General features: G+C 45.6%; 1 protein-coding gene across 1 annotated transcript in view; it reads left to right on the top strand.

Moving 5' to 3' along the window:
• Window positions 1-277: 277 nt before the first annotated feature.
• Window positions 278-19,049, top strand: part of LOC310693054 (kinesin-like protein KIF19) — a 33,967-nt gene continuing 15,195 nt past the window's right edge. Inside the window, exons 1-10 of the mRNA XM_083474698.1 lie at window positions 278-740; window positions 3,551-3,631; window positions 7,474-7,584; window positions 9,765-9,852; window positions 10,741-10,877; window positions 11,781-11,906; window positions 12,408-12,602; window positions 13,559-13,711; window positions 15,303-15,425; window positions 18,313-18,481. Of these exons, the coding sequence (XP_083330824.1) occupies window positions 615-740; window positions 3,551-3,631; window positions 7,474-7,584; window positions 9,765-9,852; window positions 10,741-10,877; window positions 11,781-11,906; window positions 12,408-12,602; window positions 13,559-13,711; window positions 15,303-15,425; window positions 18,313-18,481 (1,309 nt within the window). The 5' untranslated portion in view covers window positions 278-614. The remainder of the gene's footprint in view (window positions 741-3,550; window positions 3,632-7,473; window positions 7,585-9,764; window positions 9,853-10,740; window positions 10,878-11,780; window positions 11,907-12,407; window positions 12,603-13,558; window positions 13,712-15,302; window positions 15,426-18,312; window positions 18,482-19,049) is intronic.

The raw sequence follows: 19,049 nt of genomic DNA, 5'->3' as shown, positions 1-19,049 counted from the left end.
GTAAATGACGCAAGAGGTGACCCGAAGTCATCTCTTTTCCCCCACCCCACCCAAAATCTGGTAGCTTTTAATGGTACACATTGCCACCTCCTAAATGAACTGCCTAATTTGACAAAAACATGCAGGAACTCAAGGCCCCATTTTACTCCTATGATGTGATTTGGGAGAAGTAATAACCTTAGTTTCCCATTTTGCTTTCTGAGCACCAGTTTTATATATTCGGGACTTCTGACTAAGCATATTTGTCACCAGTGGAATTGGGGGGGAATGACACATTCTGATGTAAACATAGTGTTCCATGAAGTCGCATTCTTCTAATTGAACCTTTTTACATAGGGTGGTTGTGACAAGGATAAAAATAGGGCCGCATATATCGCCCTGAATTCAAATGGAAGAATGAAATGCAATTGTGAATCGCAATCTCTGCCGGCTGCTGCTGCTCTCTCCGGCAGCTGTGTGCACCTTCTGTTTCTACTCCCTCCACTCCATTGATGTCACCACCTGCTACCCGTGGGGAAATGGTAGCTTTTTCACCTGGCAGCCCTAAGCTGTGCCAAGCCAGCAGAGCGACTGCCTTTGTGAGTTGCTCTGAGTGAGTCTCTTTGGTTGACGCGATGGGTATCTCATCACCCAGATCGCCCAGCCCTGCAGAGAGGAGGGTTGCCAGGGGTTCTGCTACTGCTACAAACACCCCCAGCTCAGCTACCATGAAGGATTTGAGGGCAGAGGAGCAGTTGGTGGTGAGTCTTGGCAGCAACAGCAGCTTTTGCAACTCGTTGGCCCCTTTAGATCTCTCTTTTTAGAAAAAAAGATGGGAATTTAAGAAGTTTCCTTGTACTGAGTCAGATGTAATTTGTTATTTAGTCATGTCCGACTCTTCGTGACCCCATGGACCAGAACATGCCAGGCCCTCCTGTCTTCCACTGCCTCCCGCAGTTTGGTCAGACTCATGTTTGTAGCTTCAAGAACACTGTCCAACCATCTCGTCCTCTGTCGTCCCCTTCTCCTTGTGCCCTCCATCTTTCCCAACATCAGGGTCTTTTCCAGGGAGTCTTCTCTTCTCATGAGGTGGCCAAAGTCTTGGAGCCTCAGCTTCAGGATCTGTCCTTCCAGTGAGCACTCAGGGCTGATTTCCTTCAGAATGGAGAGGTTTGATCTTCTTGCAGTCCATGGGACTCTCAAGAGTCTCCTCCAGCACCATAATTCAAAAGCATCAATTCTTTGGCGATCAGCCTTCTTTATGGTCCAGCTCTCACTTCCGTACATCACTACTGGGAAAACCATAGCTTTAACTATACGGACCTTTGTTGGCAAAGTGATGTCTCTGCTTTTTAAATGTATGTAAATAAGTGATGTACAATTCTTTGGGTGAAAGAGAGGGAATTGATAAATCTTCGATTGGTTTGAGAGCAGACTTCTATTTGTTGCATTTATATTCCATCTGGAGTACATGCTTCTCTTTCTCCCCATTTTATCTTCTCAACAACCCTGTGAGGTAGGTTAAGCTGAGAGGCTGTGACTGACCCACAATCATGCCTGGTGAGATTTGTGCCCAAGTGGGGATTTGAACCCTGGTTTCCTAGGTCCTAATCCAACATCCTTAACTAGTACACCACATTGGCTCTCTCCAGCCTGTTGCCTTCCAGGTGTTTTGGTCTTGTAAGAAACTGCCTTGGTCCATCTTGCTCAGTATTCCTTACACTGCCTGGCAGCAGCTCTCTAGGGACTCAAGCAAATTCCTAGCCCCACTTGGTGATTCCAGGGACTGGACCTGGGATCATCTGCAGGTATACCAAGATTCTCTACCACTGACCAACAGCTCTTCTAGAGCTCATAAGATTGGGAGATCTGCCCTGTCCCCAAACTCGAGATCCGTCTGCAGAGAGGACAAGCACTTCCCTCATGCTCGGGTACAGCCACACCGCTTTACATATTCCAAGGATAGTTAATACATGTGTGATCTGGTGTTTATTATATTCAGGTGTATGCAAACACGTTTAAAAAATAAATCCATTGTAAGGTGCAATTTCTTACGTTACTGGGAGAGGGGTTGCTTGAAAGAGTCCATCAAACTCTGCTATCATTCAAAAATATTTGTTTCATACCTGAAGTATTAAAAAGAAAAATCTGAAAGGCAGTAGGATTTCCTGGTTATGTGCCATTTCATCTGAATGCCTTGGCAGTCTGGGGTATTGCACAAAGGAGCCGGGTAAACAGCCCTCAAATAAATTCTAGCTCTCAAGGCCTCTTCTCATGAAGCAACAGCTAATCAAGGCTTGTTGTTGTGAAAATAGATCTGTTCCCTGTAGGAACAGTGCTTGCAGCTCCAGGGCCAATCTCTGGCATATTCCCAACTTGATGACAATCCAGTTAAGAGCTAAAGTCAGTTCCCTGATCTGAACATGTCCACTGTTTTTCACATTTTGTTCCCTTTCACCCCTCTGGATTTTGCAAAGATTTATTAGATCCAATAAGGGAGAGACAAACATAGAAGTAAAGTTAAGGCCAGTCTCTGTAGTAGTGATGAATTTCTAGCGACTTCAGACAAACTTGGGTGGGTTTGCACAGTCGCTCTCTACATCCAGACTGTTTCTCTTTCAGAAATGTGGCACCACCAACCACACATATTTACACCAGCACAAAATTAGTACAGGGGAAAATTGCGCAAGAAGAGAAGAGCAAGATGCAGACCATAAAACTGGCACTGAATGTACTGCATACCACTGAAAGCGTGTAGGGTTGCCATATTTTGCTCCAGACACTATTTTCGCTGGTTAAATCCCGGACATGTGGGAAATTCTGTATGGCAACCCTAAAAGTGTGGGGCTCAAAACAGTACAGATATGCACAAGAGTGGCTTGCCATCATGTTATTGTTGGGATATTTGTATTGCTCAAAACGCCTTACTTTGAAAAACACTCATTTTCCTGCTCCATTTTCCTTAGTATTTTACCTTCACAGAGGTGGTAATACTGCCTGGACTGTGAACATTTCACTTTAAAGGGGCTCACATGATGGAATCCTGTGCCATACAATTAAAATCCCCTTCATGCTGACAAGTCAAGGGAAAAGTTACTACTCTGGTCTTTGCCCTGATACACTAGTTTGCTTTGTGCAGGATCTCTCTTTTTCCTCAACAAGAAAGCTTTCAATCACACAAGCTCCACTTCTAAGTAAACAGGACTGTGCAGAAGTATTTACGGCTAATGCCTTTTAACACTACATATGTGTTAAACGTTCCTCTTCAACCAGGCCTTTGGCTGATTAAGCTTCCATGGCCTTTTAAATGTGATTGTGGGAGGGGAAGTTGATTTGGGTTTTTTGCTCTATTTGTGTTTTTATCCTGCATTTTTATCTTGTGAACTGCCCTGAGATGTTTGGATGAAGGGTGATGTATAAATTTAATCAGTTAGTTAATAATAATAATAATATGATGATGGTGGTGGTGCACAGTCCTCAAATTATGGGTTTCCTTTTACTTAGTCTGCTAGCCTGAGTGACTTGACAGTTCGTGTGTTACAGGAAACCCAATTCTTGTTTCTGCCTGCAGGTAGCTCTCCGGATCCGTCCCATCAACGCAGCTGAGGTGGAGGAAGGAGCAAACATTATAGCTCACAGATTAGGTGACCAGGTGAGAGGATGGGCAGGTAGCTGCGGGTTGGGTGGGAGGAACCACAGCCCAGTGGCAAAGCACCCGTTTGGCATGACATCTCCAAATAGAGATGAAAATGCCCCCTGTTTTGAACACCAATGGAAACAGAATGCCGTATGTACTAGATGGGTCTTTGGCCTGATCCACCAACCTGATTCTTACGTTATTAAATAGCCCCAGATTCAACCCCTGGCATCTCAGGTAGGGCTGGGAAGAATATTTTGCATATTAAATTTGTATCCCACTCTTTATCCAAGAAGATCAGGGCAACATACACAGCCACCCTCCCCTCCAATTATTTACCCAGTGAAGTAGGTAAAGCTAAGCAGAAGTGAATGGCCCAAGGACTCAAAGGCAGCTTCTTAATTGAGTTGAGATTTGAACCTGGCCCTCCCCAGGCCCAGTCCAACACTAACCACAACGCTCTCTTTTAAGAACATCACATTTAGAAAAACCGAGCAAAATGCATGCATATTTGCAAACCCAGATTGCAATTTTCTGGTTGCAGAATTTCATATGCAGGAATTCATATGCCTCCAGTAAAGTCATGTTATGTGTGTATGTGTGTTCCTCCGTTTATTAGTTATTGCATCCTTTCTCCACCCTGCTCTTCTTCCAAGATAGCAACACAAGGTAACTCACAACCCAGAATACACAATGCAAAATACAATATTAAAAGATACAATAAAAGCAGCCTGAAGTCAAAGATGAATCATTAGCAATAAATGATCATCATCAGCTGCAAAATCAACACCAGCTAAGTCCCAGATGGTACAAAATCCAGGGAGTGGTTGTTCCAGAGTCCATTGAAACAACGGTGTTCCTGTTATGTCTGTTAAATTAATTTTGGAGGAACTAATGAAAATTCAGTCAGTCTTTCAAACACTATTGGTCTCTCCCCTTGAACCTTGCACACACATGCAAACATTCATACTTTTGTCTCTTTTATTGGCTACGTTCTAGGTGCAGAACACTGATTTCAGTCGGCACTAAGACTAGCAGGCATGCATTGCTGCTATGTGCCACCAGCCACCAAAAACCATTGAAGAAACGTCTTCTACCCACTGGTGTCCATTGAGACATACATATAGCTGTTAACTGTGCAAAGGATTAGCGACAATACCAACATCCTAACACAGTACTGATATTCAGAGCCAGTGTGGTGTACTAGTTACGAGTGTTGGACTAGGATGTGGGAGTTCAAATCCCCCACTCAGCCATGACTTAGGGCTAGTCGCTGCCTCACAGCCTAATCTCCCTCTCAGGGTTGTTTTGGGGATTAAATGAGGAGTGGGCAAACCATGTATGCCATCTTGGCTCTTTGGAGAAAAAGTGGGATATAAATGAAATCAATAAATAATTTGGTGGCTGCTGTCTTGCTTCTTCCCATGTTTTCATCGCTGCTTGGCATCTGTGCTCTAATTTGTTTCTGTTTTAGAAGGGCATATAGTTTCTAATCTATTGCAAACAATTCCCTAATTGTGCATTTATCCAAGTTGCTGCCAAACTTTCTCTGGAGCATTGGGGCAATTGGTTCCGTGAAGCAGTCCCTTGAGGCTGAATGTGGCTGCTCCTGATGTTTTTTCAGCGGAGAGAAAGGAATATATTTTTCCTTCAGCGTACAAGTGGGGAAGATTTACTCCCAGAAGAATCCAGAGAAACGAGGCCTGATCTTTAACTTTCCATTTAAGAAATCAAACTTCTATTTTCAACTTTGCATGGGACCGAGGTCACATTCACGCCATGCATTTTAAAGACGTCAAGAGTCATGGCTCCCTCCAAAGAATCCTGAAAATTATTATTATTATTATTATTATTATTATTATTATTATTATTATTAATTTTATTTATAGCCCACCCATCTGACTGAGTTTCCCCAGCTACTCTGAGCGGCTCACAACAGAATATTAAAATCATGAAAAGACATCATACATTAAAACTTCCCTAAACAGGGCTGCCTTTAGATGTCTTCTAAAAGTCAGATAGTTGCTTATTTCCTTGACATCTGGTGGGAGGGCGTTCCACAGGGCGGGTGCCACTACCGAGAAGGCCCTCTGTCTGGTTCCCTGTAACCTTACTTCTTGCAGCGAGGGACCCGCCAGAAGGCCCTCGGCACTGGACCTCAGTGTCTGGGCAGAACGATGGGGGTGGAGCCGCTCCTTCAGGTATACAGGACCAAGGCCATTTGTAAAGGGTGTGTGGAAAGTTGTTAGGAGGTCCCTAACTGAATTATTAAGAATCTGGGAAGCGGGGGTCAGTCTGGGTGATATTATGTGTCCCTTCCACACCTGTGGTCCTCTGTATGTGTGACAGAATCCATAAGAGGAAACCCACCAAACCAGTTCCTTTGTAAATGGAATGGTTTTGGCTGGCCTGTGATTTACATGTCTAAAAAGCTTGCCACAGAGACAAATGTGTGGGCCTTTTCTTACCTGGCCGGATGCCACATCACCCTAAAGTGAAGAACAATAGCCCAAGTTGGGGTTGCTGTCTGAGTGAGCTGGCTAAAAGCTGGAGAGACAAAGACATGTTTGCTCTGTCCTGGAATTCCCTGGAAACTTAATGGGGAGGTGAGATCAGTTGCAGTGTTAATGCTGTGAGCCCCTCTCCATCCTATGCTCAGGTTGTATATATGTGTAAATAAAACCATATATCCTAAAGGCACTGCAGTCTCCTGTGACCTTCATTCAAAGGAAACCGAATCCCTGAGAATGGGGTTGCTTGTAGTATTATAATTCCAAGCACCGTTGCTTAAAGCATTTAATCCTTCACACATTGCATTATGAAGACACTGAGATAGGGTTCTTTGAAGGATTTTTTACATCAGGCCTTCATCTCTTGACCTCCCCCCCAACCCCCCCCTTTTAACTTTGTTTTCAACAGTACCCAATAGCTAAGAGTAAGCCCTGACAAGGAGCCTGTGTGTTCCACCCCCTGAAAGCTGACTAAATGTGCAGCTATATAAATTAGCATGTGCAACTTTTATGCGCATTTGTGTCATGGCTCTGCATCCCAATTCTTCTAAGCAGTGCTCCAGCTTTTGAGATTTTGCAATCATTTCTTACCTCTTTAGGACAAGGTGTCCATTCTAAAGGGGAGTAATATGCAAAAATTACCTCTTTGGGGTTCACAATGCATACTTCTTCATGGAGACATTTTGAACCCAGTACCAAGCTACTAATCCCACCCAAGGGACCCCTGACAATTAGGTCCAGTCGTGGCCGACTTTGGGGTTGCGGCGCTCATCTCACTTTATTGGCTGAGGGAGCCGGCGTACAGCTTCCGGGTCATGTGGCCAGCATGACTAAGCCGCTTCTGGCGAACCAGAGCAGCGCATGGAAACACCGTCTACTTGCACTTTGATGTGCTTTTGAACTGCTAGCTGGCAGTAGCAGGGACGGAGCAACGGGAGCTCACCCCGTTGTGGGGATTCGAACTGCCGACCTTCTGATTGGCAAGTCCTAGGCTCTGTGGTTTAATCCGCAGCGCCACCGGGTATTAGGCACGTAAACTGGAAATGTGGTAAATGGCTGTGACTGTTCGGGCAAGCTATTGCTTTTTGCCAGTCTTCACCAACTTGATGTCCTTGATAAGTTTTGGATAGCACCTCCTATCAGATTGGTGAAGACGGCTTTTCATAAACATTAATAGGCATATGGCAACAAAAGGGGATGGTTCTACACTGGAGACTTAGCCTGTGTCCAGCCCTATCCTGGGAGCACCAGATTCAGTGCTTGGAGTTAACAGCTGGTTCGGCTCTAAACTGGCACCATCACTATACTTGCCCAAACTAAAGGTGTGAATCCATTTCTCCATAACAGATGGTGGTTTTGATGGATCCAATGGAAGACCCAGATGACGTTTTGCGAGCTAACAGGTCCCGGGAGAAGGCATTCATCTTTGACATGGTGTTTTGCCACAGGGCAACCCAGGTAAAATTAGATTTCCCATCCATCTCTTAAGCAACCTGGATACCATAGGCAGGGCCGGGACAAAGGTGTTCTGTCACCGATGGCAAAGGGCAAGGTATGAAATCTGATTAAGAGCTTTAGAGGCCCAGAGCACTGAAATGATTATGGGGGGCAGGGGCCATATGTAATTCAAAGCAAAATGCCAAACCGTCAAATGAAATTTTGTTTTTGGAAATGGCACAAAACTTACATGTGTGCTGAAACATACATGCATATATGTGATGTGCAACACATGACAGGAATCCAATCTACATTAGTGGGAAACACCCCCCCTCCCAGTTTAAATGGGTATAAGTAATAGAAAGGGAACAGAGAAGTTGGGGAGGAGTGTGGAGAGCAGTGTTAGGAAATCTAACAAACTTCTGATCCTTCCTAAGATGACTCCATTGATGCTTTCGTTTGAAATATAAATTGCCCAGTTATTTTTAATAATAATAAAAAACCTTTGTGCATGTGTGTCCCTGTTTCGCTGGTGTCCTGAGCACGTGCCTAGTCTGCCTGCTGGGTAATCTTGCGCTGTGTCTATTGATCTAAAACAAATCTGTGCTGCTTCAGCAGCTACACTTTGGAACTCCCTGCCTCTTGATACCAGGCAGGTTCCTTCACTGCATTTGTTTTTGGTGCCTGATAAATAACAATCTTGTTTAGACAAGCCAAGCCAAAGGATTAAAAATGCTGAGGTGAATTTTAACCTGCTTTAAACTTTTTGTATGTTTTATAATATTTTGGTCTTTTTTGCTTGATGTTATTGTTTTAACTTTTTGTGAATGAACCTGAGGGTTATTGCCCCCCCCCCCAACACAACTAAGCAGTGCATAAATTTCATGAAACAATACACAAACAAGCAAGCAAGCAAGCATACAAACAAACAAACATGTTAGAAGCATTGCAGGAAGTTGGACTAAAATACCCTCAGGGTCTCTCTCAGCTCTGCAATTCTATGTTTCTGTGAAATAGCTTTCTGAATTCTGATTTTGAAACAGAGAGATATTTGTGGGGAAGGATCTCTCTACCTCCATCTCCCTTGTACATTTGCTCTGAGCAGTTTCTCTTAGCAAGACATGATCTGTTTGTATTCATCCTGACTCTTCTGTCTAACTCACTGGGGACGGCATTACCAAATTCTAAGCCTGAAGCAGAGTTGAGAGCTGGAGGTCTCCTTGGGGAATGAATGAGGTCATATTTTCCTTGCTTGTTCGTTCTACAGGTTTGTTCTACAGATGTATGTGTTGATCTGAAGCTTGTCGTGTTAGGCCAGGTTGTATAATTTCGTATCCCCGCACCTTCCTAGGGCTTTGGGGAGCAGGTGTGAGGGCTCTGGCAGGGTCCTAGAATCTTCCTTCCATCTTCCCAAACCTTAGTTAGCACTTTCCTAGCTTTGGGAAGGAGGTGGGAGGCCTCTAGGACCCTGCCAGAGCCTTGAGCCTTCTTCCCAAAGCCCAGTGCCTTGGGAAGACAGTGAGAGGGCTGCAAGGCGGGCAGGTGCCAAATTTTGGCCTTGCTCCTTACCTGCATGACAAGGCAGTGTGTGGCCTGCAGGTTCTGTGTCAAAATATTTGTCATGGTCCGGTTCATGGGCGATCGAAGTCCCGACAGGGGACGTTGGGACCGGGGGCAAGATGGCGGGATGGGAGCAGGAATGGGAGTCCAGAAGCCAGGAGTCGGGAAGCCAAGGGTCCGAGGGTCAGGATGCAAGGAGTCACGAAGGCAAGGCTCCAAGGATTAAGAAGCAAGGAGTCATGAGTCAAGGGTCCAAGGAGCAAGGAGCAAGGAATCCAGGAACCAAATGCAGCAAGGCAGGGAATGTGTTGCTGTGGCAAAGAGCTGAAGGGAAATGCTGACCTTATATCCCTTCCCTTATATCCCTTCCCAGCTCTTGCCACCAGGTGCTGTGAGTTACCAATCGGCCTCACCTCACAAACTTAGGAAGGCCCCAGTCCTGGTCACAGGGCCTGGCTCCTGCACGCACACCTGACCGTATTCTTGCAACCCACTTGGTATTCAGGTGTTACTGGACTCCAGTTCCCAGCACACAGAAGGATGGGAGTTGGAGTCCATCATCATCTGAAGATCCACAGATTCCCCTCCTCTGCATTAAGCTCGATCTGAAAGCTTGATCTGCTGCTCCTTATTGTTCCTAGGAGGAGGTGTACCTGTCCACAACAAAAAATCTCATCGAAGGAGTCATTTCTGGCTACAATACTACCATTTTTGCATATGGCCCCACAGGTAAAGTGGAGGGTGAGATACGCGATGCTGGTGTCAGAGGTGGGCATGGTTGGGCAATGGCTAAAAGATTGCAAGGTATTCTTCCATCCCCCATTTAGTCACAACCCTGGATAAGATCCAGCTGTTATATGGGAAGAGTCTAAAGGAGGTTTGAGAGGAGAATTAATACAGAAAGCCTCTCAACTGGAAAGAAAATCTAAGAACTAACCAAACAGCTGATTTAGAACAAGAGCACAGAAGAGCCCCAGACTACGCAGAAAAATGGAAACGATAAGAAAACAATGACTGTCGTAAATTGTGCTCAGGTGGAAAGAATATTTGAAATATTAAAAATGATGATATTTCATAAAAGGCAACAACCCTGATATACTGTTAGCAGCACAAATGAGAACAACAAGAAGGTACGTGGTTAAAAACACTCAAGCCGGAGTGTGGCACTCAAATCAGAAGTGTAACACTCAAAACTGAGCATGTTTGGCTTCCGAAAAAAGTTCGCAAACCGGAGCATTTACAGTACTTCCAGGTTTGCAGTGTTTGGGTTCCAAGTTGTTTGAGTACCAAGGTACCTCTGTACTGTAATACTGTTATGACAGGGTGCAGCAAACAAAATCACCATGGAAGACGAGGTGGGAAGTTGACCAAAAAAATAAAATAAAATAAATGAAAAATAGGTATTGAAGTGTATATGTGGAATTTTTACCTTTTTCTTGAAATTTAATAAAATATTTTTTTAAAAAAAAATGTTAGGGACTCATTTTGAGGAATGGATTGGGAGTGGATTGAGCCTTTCAGTTTGTGGGCTGCATCAAAGAGTTGCAAGTTGGGAATTAGAGTCATTTCCAAAATGTTTGACTTTCTTACACCCCCCCCCCCCGTGTTTTCAACCAGGTGCTGGGAAAACCTACACTATGCTGGGGACCGATTCTGAACCCGGCATTTATATCCGTACCCTCAACGACCTCTTCAGAGCTATAGAAGCCACCAGTGGGGACATGGATTATTCCGTCTGCATGTCGTACCTGGAGGTGAGATGGCTGGGCTGTGAGCCATCAGAGGTGGATCTAAGGCAGAAGGGCCTCAAAGTGACTTCTCAGGGTGGAGACACCTGCTGGCAAATGAGGGGCTGTGGCTCATCTGCCCCACTTGCAGAAGGTCCCAGGTTCCACCCCCAGCATCTCAAGAGACTCCTGCATGAAATCTAGGAGAAAGGCTACCAGTCAGTGTAGACCAGGCTTCCTCACACTTGGCCCTCCAGATGTTTTGAGACTACATTTCCCTTCATCCCTGACCACTGGTCCTGCTAGCTAGGGATCATGGGAGTTGTAGGCCAAAAACATCTGGAGGGCTGAGGTTGCGAACGCTGTGGGTTGTGGACCGCGCCAAACCTGGAAGTACCAGAATGGGTTACTTCCAGGCTTCGGCGCTCGCGCATGTGCAGAACCGCAAAATGATGGCATGCGCATGCGCAGAAGTGCCAAATCACGTCACGCACGTGCGCAGAAGCGCCGAATCGTGTCATGCACGTGCGTGCGGAGACGCACCGCTGCAGGTTGTGAACATACCTCCCGCACAGATCACGTTTGCAACCTGAGGTATGACTGTACTGAGATAGATGAGTCAGTATACTGACTCAGTATAAGCTTCCCTATGTTCTAAGTGGCATCACTTATGAATGGAAAATCCAAATGGCCTCCATCCCTTCTCAGTGACACCACCAGGGACACATTGCAGGTCACCCCTGTGGCTCCTGGGTGTCAGGAGCTGCCCACCTAAGCTATAACTGGGGACTCCCAGCTGCCTCGGGCAGTGAGCCCCCAAGGCTACAGGACTGGAGAGACTCCCTGCCTGGGCAGGCTGACTGTTGGAACCGTTCTCTCTGCCCTAAACCCATCTCTCTCCTTTGTTGCCCTTCCTTTCCCTTTTCGAAGATTTATAACGAAGTCATCCGAGACCTTCTGAACCCATCTTCGGGATTTCTCGAGCTGAGAGAGGACTCCAAGGGGAGCATTCAGATTGCAGGGATAACGGAAGTCTCCACCACTAATGCACAGGAGGTAAATTGGACTGGCCTTCAGTGTGGGAGGGAAGAATGCTAGAGCTACAATTCGCAGAGTGACTGAAGAAGAAGAAGGAGAGTTTGGATTTGATATCCCGCTTTATCCCTACCCTAAGGAGTCTCAAAGCGGCTAACATTCTCCTTTCCCTTCCTCCCCCACAACAAACACTCTGTGAGGTGAGTGAGGCTGAGACACTCCAGAGAAGTGTGACTCGCCCAAGGTCACCCAGCAGCTGCATGTGGAGGAGCGGGGAATCAAACCCGGTTCACCGCTCTGAACCACTACACCACACTGAACAATCAATCCCTCTCCACAGGGAATTCTGGGAATTGTAGCCCAGGGTGGGTGGTGGAATAGGAATCTCCTAAGAACTAAGCCCCCCCCTTTCTTACAACACATTGCAACGCCATGTGCACAGAAACATGGTCGCACAAGTTCCTGACCTGATCCATGGCTGATCCTAGCCCTCTGTCTCCCCACTCGTATGGCTTTTGCTAGATCATGCAGCTGTTGATGAAAGGGAACAAGGAACGGACTCAGGAGCCTACGGCAGCGAACAAAACCTCTTCGCGTTCCCACGCGGTCCTGCAAGTTCTGGTGAAGCAGACGAGTCGGGTGAAGGACATCAACGAGGAAGTGAGGGTGGGAAGGCTTTTCATGGTGGACCTGGCCGGGTCGGAGAGAGCAGCCCAGGTGACCTTGACTATTCCCTCCTCTACCTTGTAATAAACAAAAACCTGCCCTTATTCCCTTATGGGGGACACAAGAGCCCTTTGCAGGTTCTCCATCGGTCGGAGGCCAACCAGAGAATATTGAGAAGCAAAGCAGCTCGTAAGCCTGATCTTTGTTGAACTGTTGCAACAGGGTGCCCCCTTCACACGCAGGAGAAGGAGGAGGACCCAGAACCCAGGTGTGCCCGTCCTTATATAGACATTTTAAATTGCCAGCCCTGGAGTCCAAGACCACCCCCAGACACATCATACCTACATCACAGAAAGGAGGGGTCTACAACAGAAATCTGAGTGCATTGTTCACTTCCTCTTTGGCAGGTTACCTGTTAATGCTTACTTGATTGGATACCCTGGGGAGCCTGGCCAGTCTTTTGTAATGATAAATACTTAGTTCCTGAGCCAGGTCACAGGCTCACCCTATTCATACACAGACATACCCTTAAGACAGGATTTGTGAAGGAAAAGACAATGGGGAGGCTTTTCCATTTTCCTTGACCTTGCAGAGAAATCATTTGGTCAGTTTGGGAGTCAAAATGGTTTCCGGGCTGTTTTCCTGTGCTGCTTCAGAAATGTGGTTCATATATTTATGTACGTGTTTGTTTGGTACATTTATGAACATTTATTATATACCTATATAAGACCTTAAATTTCTTGTTTCAACCTCCCACCCACCCCCCAATCTGTTCACCTCCCAACTGCAATGACTCTGCTTCTGGCCTAGAAGTCATTGAAATATAGGGTCAGAAGGGACCCCGAGGCTCATCCAGTCTAACCCCCTGAAAGGCAGGACTCTTTTGCCCAACGTGGGGCTCGAACTCACTACCCTGAGATTAAGAGTCTTATGCTCTGCTGGCTGAGCTATCTGAAAATCCCTTCTTTTCCCCATTGAAAACAATTGACCCGCTGCATCCTTCACAGACGCAGAACCGGGGCAAGCGAATGAAGGAGGGGGCCCATATCAATCGGTCGCTGCTCGCCTTGGGAAACTGCATCAATGCGCTGAGTGAAAAGGGGGCCAGTCGGAACCAGTACGTCAACTTCCGAGACAGCAAACTCACCCGATTGCTGAAGGTACTGCTGCTTTGGGGAATTTGAAAGTCCGTTCTCAAACTTTTTTCTCTGGGCCAGGCTTTCGGAATAAAAATCTGCTTGCCCCACGCTGAATTTTCTAATGATAAAAAATACATTGGAGAACGAAAAGCAACTCTTAGCAGTGCTTGATTTAGAACAAAGATCACAACTACTTTATAACATGGTAAGGGGACATCTAGAAAGTATAAAACAATGACACTGCATAAGAACATGAATCATTCCCCAAATATAATTATAAACAAGCCTGTTACATAGGTACCTGAAGTATGTGTCCAGGCTCAATGAGAGCTTGCTTTTGCTGTGTGATCTCATTTATGTTAGGTCTGATTTGAGACAAACAAACTCTGATCTCCTCATCAACACAAATGAGCTTTTCTCTTTCCCGATGTTTCACATTTGTCAGAAAAGATATACAGTGGTGCCTCGCAAGATGAAATTAATTCGTTCCGCAAATTTTTTTGTCTAGCGAATTTTTCGTCTTGCGAAGCACGGTTTCCCATAGGAATGCATTGAAAATCAATTAATGCGTTCCTATGGTCAAAAAAAGTCCAAACAAAGCCAAATTTGGTACAACAAGAGTTTATTAAGTGCTCTTTAAAGTCACACATACTGTAAAGAGCATTTCAAAATTCAAACCCAAAATTTATTTTAAAAAACAGCAGAGTGGCCCAATGGTCACAGAAAATCATAAAAATGCAGAGAAAAACAACAACAATCTTCCAGATTCTTGCAAACCCCTCCCCAACACCAAGTCCTTGAATTCCAAACACCCCAACCCAAAATCCAACCCCCCCAAAAAAAGTTTTAAAAGCTTAACTTACCAAATGGCTGCAAAAGAAGTTTTGGAAAAGCTTCAAAAATCACCAAAGTCTTTAAAAACCTCAAAAAAGGCTACTATGTACACTATGTTCTATGAGTTGCTCCTCGAAGTCAAGTCGCAACTGTATTAACGGTGCTAAGAAAAAGGAAACAAACTTGCAAGACGTTTTCGTCTTGCGAAGCAAGCCCATAGGGAAATTCGTCTTGCGAAGCAGCTCAAAATCGGAAAACCCTTTTGTCTAGCGAGTTTTCCGTCTTGCAAGGCATTCGTCTTGCAGGGCACCACTGTATTGAATATCTTTGAGTATTCCGCAAATAACAAACAAAAAAAAATGGATACTGTACTGCACTTAAATGTTTCTTTGATTGTCCTTGAATCTCCCCACCACAGTCGCCATCCTCTCCTGCCACACCCTTTGAGAGCCACTGGCATAATGAATCCAGGTGACGGAGGCATCTCACAAGTCCCGCAGATCCCTAGTCTCTTGTGACAGAGCTTTCCACGAAGTCGGGGCCAGTACTGAAAAGGCCCTGGCCCTAGTTGAGACCAATCTAACCACCTTGTGACCTGGGACCTCCAAAATGTTGTCATTTGTGGACCCTGAGGTCCCCCGCAAGGCATACCAGGAATACTTCAGGAATGTAGCCGATTATTGCTTATATATGAGAGTCTTTAACAGCACTGCTTTCAGAGGGCTGAGCTTGGCCAGCCATTACTAGCCAGCTATAAATGGAAATGTCACCCATGTAGGACTCGCTGGGAGGTAACAGCAGAACGGTGATGATTGCTCACGTCAGCCCGGCCAGCACCTCCTTTGAAGAATCTCGGACCACCTTGATCTATGCCTATCGAGCAAAAAACATCAAAACTAGGGTAAGGCGCTCTGTTCTGCTCCCTGCTTTTAAAAACAATTTATTGATTATCAGATTCTTACAACACATTGCAACGCCATGCGCACACAAAATAAAATGCCCCACCTTCGCCCAGAAGATAAGAGTGTCGGCAACACATCCAAAATTACATCCAAACGACATGATTAGCGCCTATTCCAGACAACCATTTGTATAGAAGGCAGTACACAATTTATGGTGCCCAAAAGGTTTTACAAATGTGAGGGGAGTCCTCTGTTTTCCTTTTCAGCTATGTACATAATAAAGCTTTACCAAACAGCTGGAAAAGAGTCTGTTCTTCAAACTTCGTGTTGATTTTATTGGTTTTTCCACAAGTGCTATTTGCCATACTTTTATAGTACCAGTTTGTCAAAGAAGCAACTCCTAAATTCTTCCAGTATCTTGCCATTATGAGCTTGGCTGCTACAAAAGGCAACTTATACGGGGTTTGAGCTGTGTTATCTCCTGTAAAAGGGATGCAGGTGGCGCTGTGGGTTAAACCACAGAGCCTAGGACTTGCCGATCAGAAGGTTAGTGGTTCGAATCCCCGTGACGGGGTGAGCTCCCATTGCTCGGTCCCTGCTCCTGCCAACCTAGCAGTTCAAAAACACATCAAAGTGCAAGTACCTTCCGACGGGAAGGTAAACAGCGTTTCCGTGCGCTGCTCTGGTTCGCCAGAAGCGGCTTAGTCATGCTGGCCACATGACCTGTACGCCGGCTCCCTCAGCCAATAAAGCGAGATGAGCGCCGCAACCCCAGAGGCGGTCACGACTGGACCTAATGGTCAGGGGTCTCTATACCTTTATCTCCTGTAAAAAGACGGAGCTCTGGACAGGTTTTGCAAACCAAAACCGAAATGCAAGAATTAAGGCCAGTCCAATTCCATTTGCCGCCTGAGGCTTCTACCTTCCACCATATACTTAAAGCACTATGGTGCCTCTTTCAATAGTCATGGCTTCTCCCAAAGAATTCAGAGAGCTGTAGTTTGTTGAGGGTACTGTTGAGCCAGTGTGGTGTAGTGGTTAAGAGCGGTAGTCTCGTAATCTGGTGAACCGGGTTCGCGTCTCCGCTCCTCCACATGCAGCTGCTGGGTGACCTTGGGCCAGTCACACTTCTGTGAAGTCTCTCAGCCCCACTCACCTCACAGAGTGTTTGTTGTGGGGGAGGAAGGGAAAGGAGAATGTGAGCCGCTTTGAGACTCCTTAAAAGAGAGTGAAAGGCAGGATATCAAATCCAAACTCTTCTTCTACAGAGAGTTGCCAGGAGACTCTTCTATTCCCCCTAACAGAGATGCAATTCCCAAAGTTCCCTGTGAAAACAGATTCACAGTTAAACCACCTTAGGAACTATAGTTCTGTGAGGGGAATAGAGGCCTCCTAACATTTCTCAGCTCCCTTAGCAAACTACACATCCCAGGATCCTCTGGGGCTAGCCAATTGACAGTGGTGTCCTGATGCTTTTCAATGTGTGGTGTGGAAAGCAGACCAGACTGGCAGAAGAATCTTATTGCCTCCACAGTAGGATAATTTGGGTGTGTGTGTGCAGGGCAGGCTACGTGGCAACAATATCTCCCAATATGTTGCTCCCACAACCTGCTCCCCGGCGTCTGAGGCGGCTGCAGGACCCTGTCTAATGGTAGGGTTGGCCCTGATAAGAATGATCTTGCCATGACATGGCAAATCATGTCCTAACAGAGACCAAGACCCTTTCAGCTGCCGAGATTGTCAGAGGGGGCCTTCTTGGAAGTTCCTCTGCCCTCAGAGGCTTGAGAGGGCAGGGCCTTCTCTGTGGCAGCACCTGCATTCTGCAGGTTTCAGAGAACGCTGAAGGCATAGCTGTTTACCCTGGCTTTTGACACTTGAGGTGTATGTTTTTAAGACCCACCTTATTTTTACGGTTGTAAGTTGTTTTTAATATTGGTGTGTTAATGCTGTAACCTGCCCTGGGACCTTCGGGTGAAGGGTGGACAATATATATATATATATATATATATATATATATATATATATATATATATATATATATATATATAAAAAATTCAGCCTCAAATCTGCATTAAACTCCCTTATTGATTCACCCTGAGTCGTTTTTTAAAATTTATTCCAGCACCACCCTTCTTATGCTCTTACCAATAGAGTCGTACCTGGTTGTCAAACAGCTTAGTTGCCGAATGTTTCGGCTCCTGAACGATTGAAACCCAGAAGTGAGTGTTCTGGTTTCCGAATGATTTTTGGAAGCTGAATGTCCGGCGCGGCTTCTGATTGGCTGCAAGTAGCTCCTGCAGCCAATCAGAAGTCGAATGGACTCCCAGAACACATTGTCAACCAAGGTACAACTGTACTTGATTTTCAGTCGAAGTGATAACTCTTCATCCGCAGCTGCTGTTTGCATCAGGTAGTATTTTAAAGATCTACATTGGCTCCCAGTACGTTTCCGAGCACAAGTCAAAGTGTTGGTGTTGACCTGTAAAGCCCTAAAAGGCCTTGGCCCAGTAGACCTGAAGGAGCGTCACCACCCCCATCGTTCACCGAGGTCCAGCTCTGAGGGCCTTCTGGTGGTTCCCTCACTGCGAGAAGCAAAGCTACAGGGAACCAGGCAGAGGGCCTTCTTGGTAGTGGCGCCCGCCCTGTGGAACACCCTCCCATCAGATGTCAAAAAGATAAACAACTATCTGACATTTAGAAGACATCTGAAGGCAGCCCTGTTCAGGGAAGTTTTTAATGTGTGACATTTTAATGTATTTTTAATCCTTGCTGGAAGCTGTCCAGAGTGGCTAGGGAAACCCAGCCAAATGGGTGGGGTACAAATAATAAATTATTGTTGTTGTTATTAAAACTGGATGCATCACCAGGTGTTCTCTGCCCCGGCAGGTGAAGCGCAACCTCCTCAACGTCTCATACCACATTGCACAATACACCAGCATCATTTCGGACCTGCGCCGGCAGATCGAATGCTTGAAGGCGAAGCTGGAAATTCAAGAGAGGGAGAAGCGCCTTCTCAGTCCTGCGGTCAAAGATGTCCAAGGCAGAGGAGATGGAGGTGGTTGGGTTGTCCTCTTCATTGTCTTGCTCCGTCCAGTAGGGCTTGCTTCTAGGACGCCCAGAATTGCACCCTAAGCCTGGGGTGGAGAAAACTGTGGCACTCCAGATGTTATCAGACTCCACCTCCCATCAGTCCCAGGCAGCAGTGGTCAGGAATGATGAGAGTTGTACATCCAATATGGATGGGTTGCGGCAAGTTCCCTCACACCCGTGGCTCTTTCACTGGTCTTACAGATTGTTGTCGGATTCCAACTCCCAACATCCCTAGACCATGTGGCCAGTGATCAAACCAAACCAAACATTTATTGTCATGTTCAATGACCAGCATTTTGTAACAATAATTTTATTAATTTTCAATTATAATCCAATAATAGCCTCATTATAACAATAACATCATTCAAATACCAAATTATATAATTTAGATAAGGTGGGGTCCCCACATGCTAGAATTGATGGTTTGATTATTTTCTTTATTTCTGTGTTCCAAAATCTTCATGATTTCAGTTACATTCCAGTCATCATAATAATCCCTTATACAACAGCTGCAATATTTATAACTTCTATTT

Source organism: Podarcis liolepis, assembly GCF_965112155.1.
Source record: "Podarcis liolepis genome assembly, chromosome: 14".
Lineage (NCBI taxonomy): Eukaryota > Metazoa > Chordata > Lepidosauria > Squamata > Lacertidae > Podarcis > Podarcis liolepis.
The sequence above is the reverse complement of the archived record's forward strand: the minus strand, read 5'-3'. Positions and strand labels throughout refer to the sequence as shown.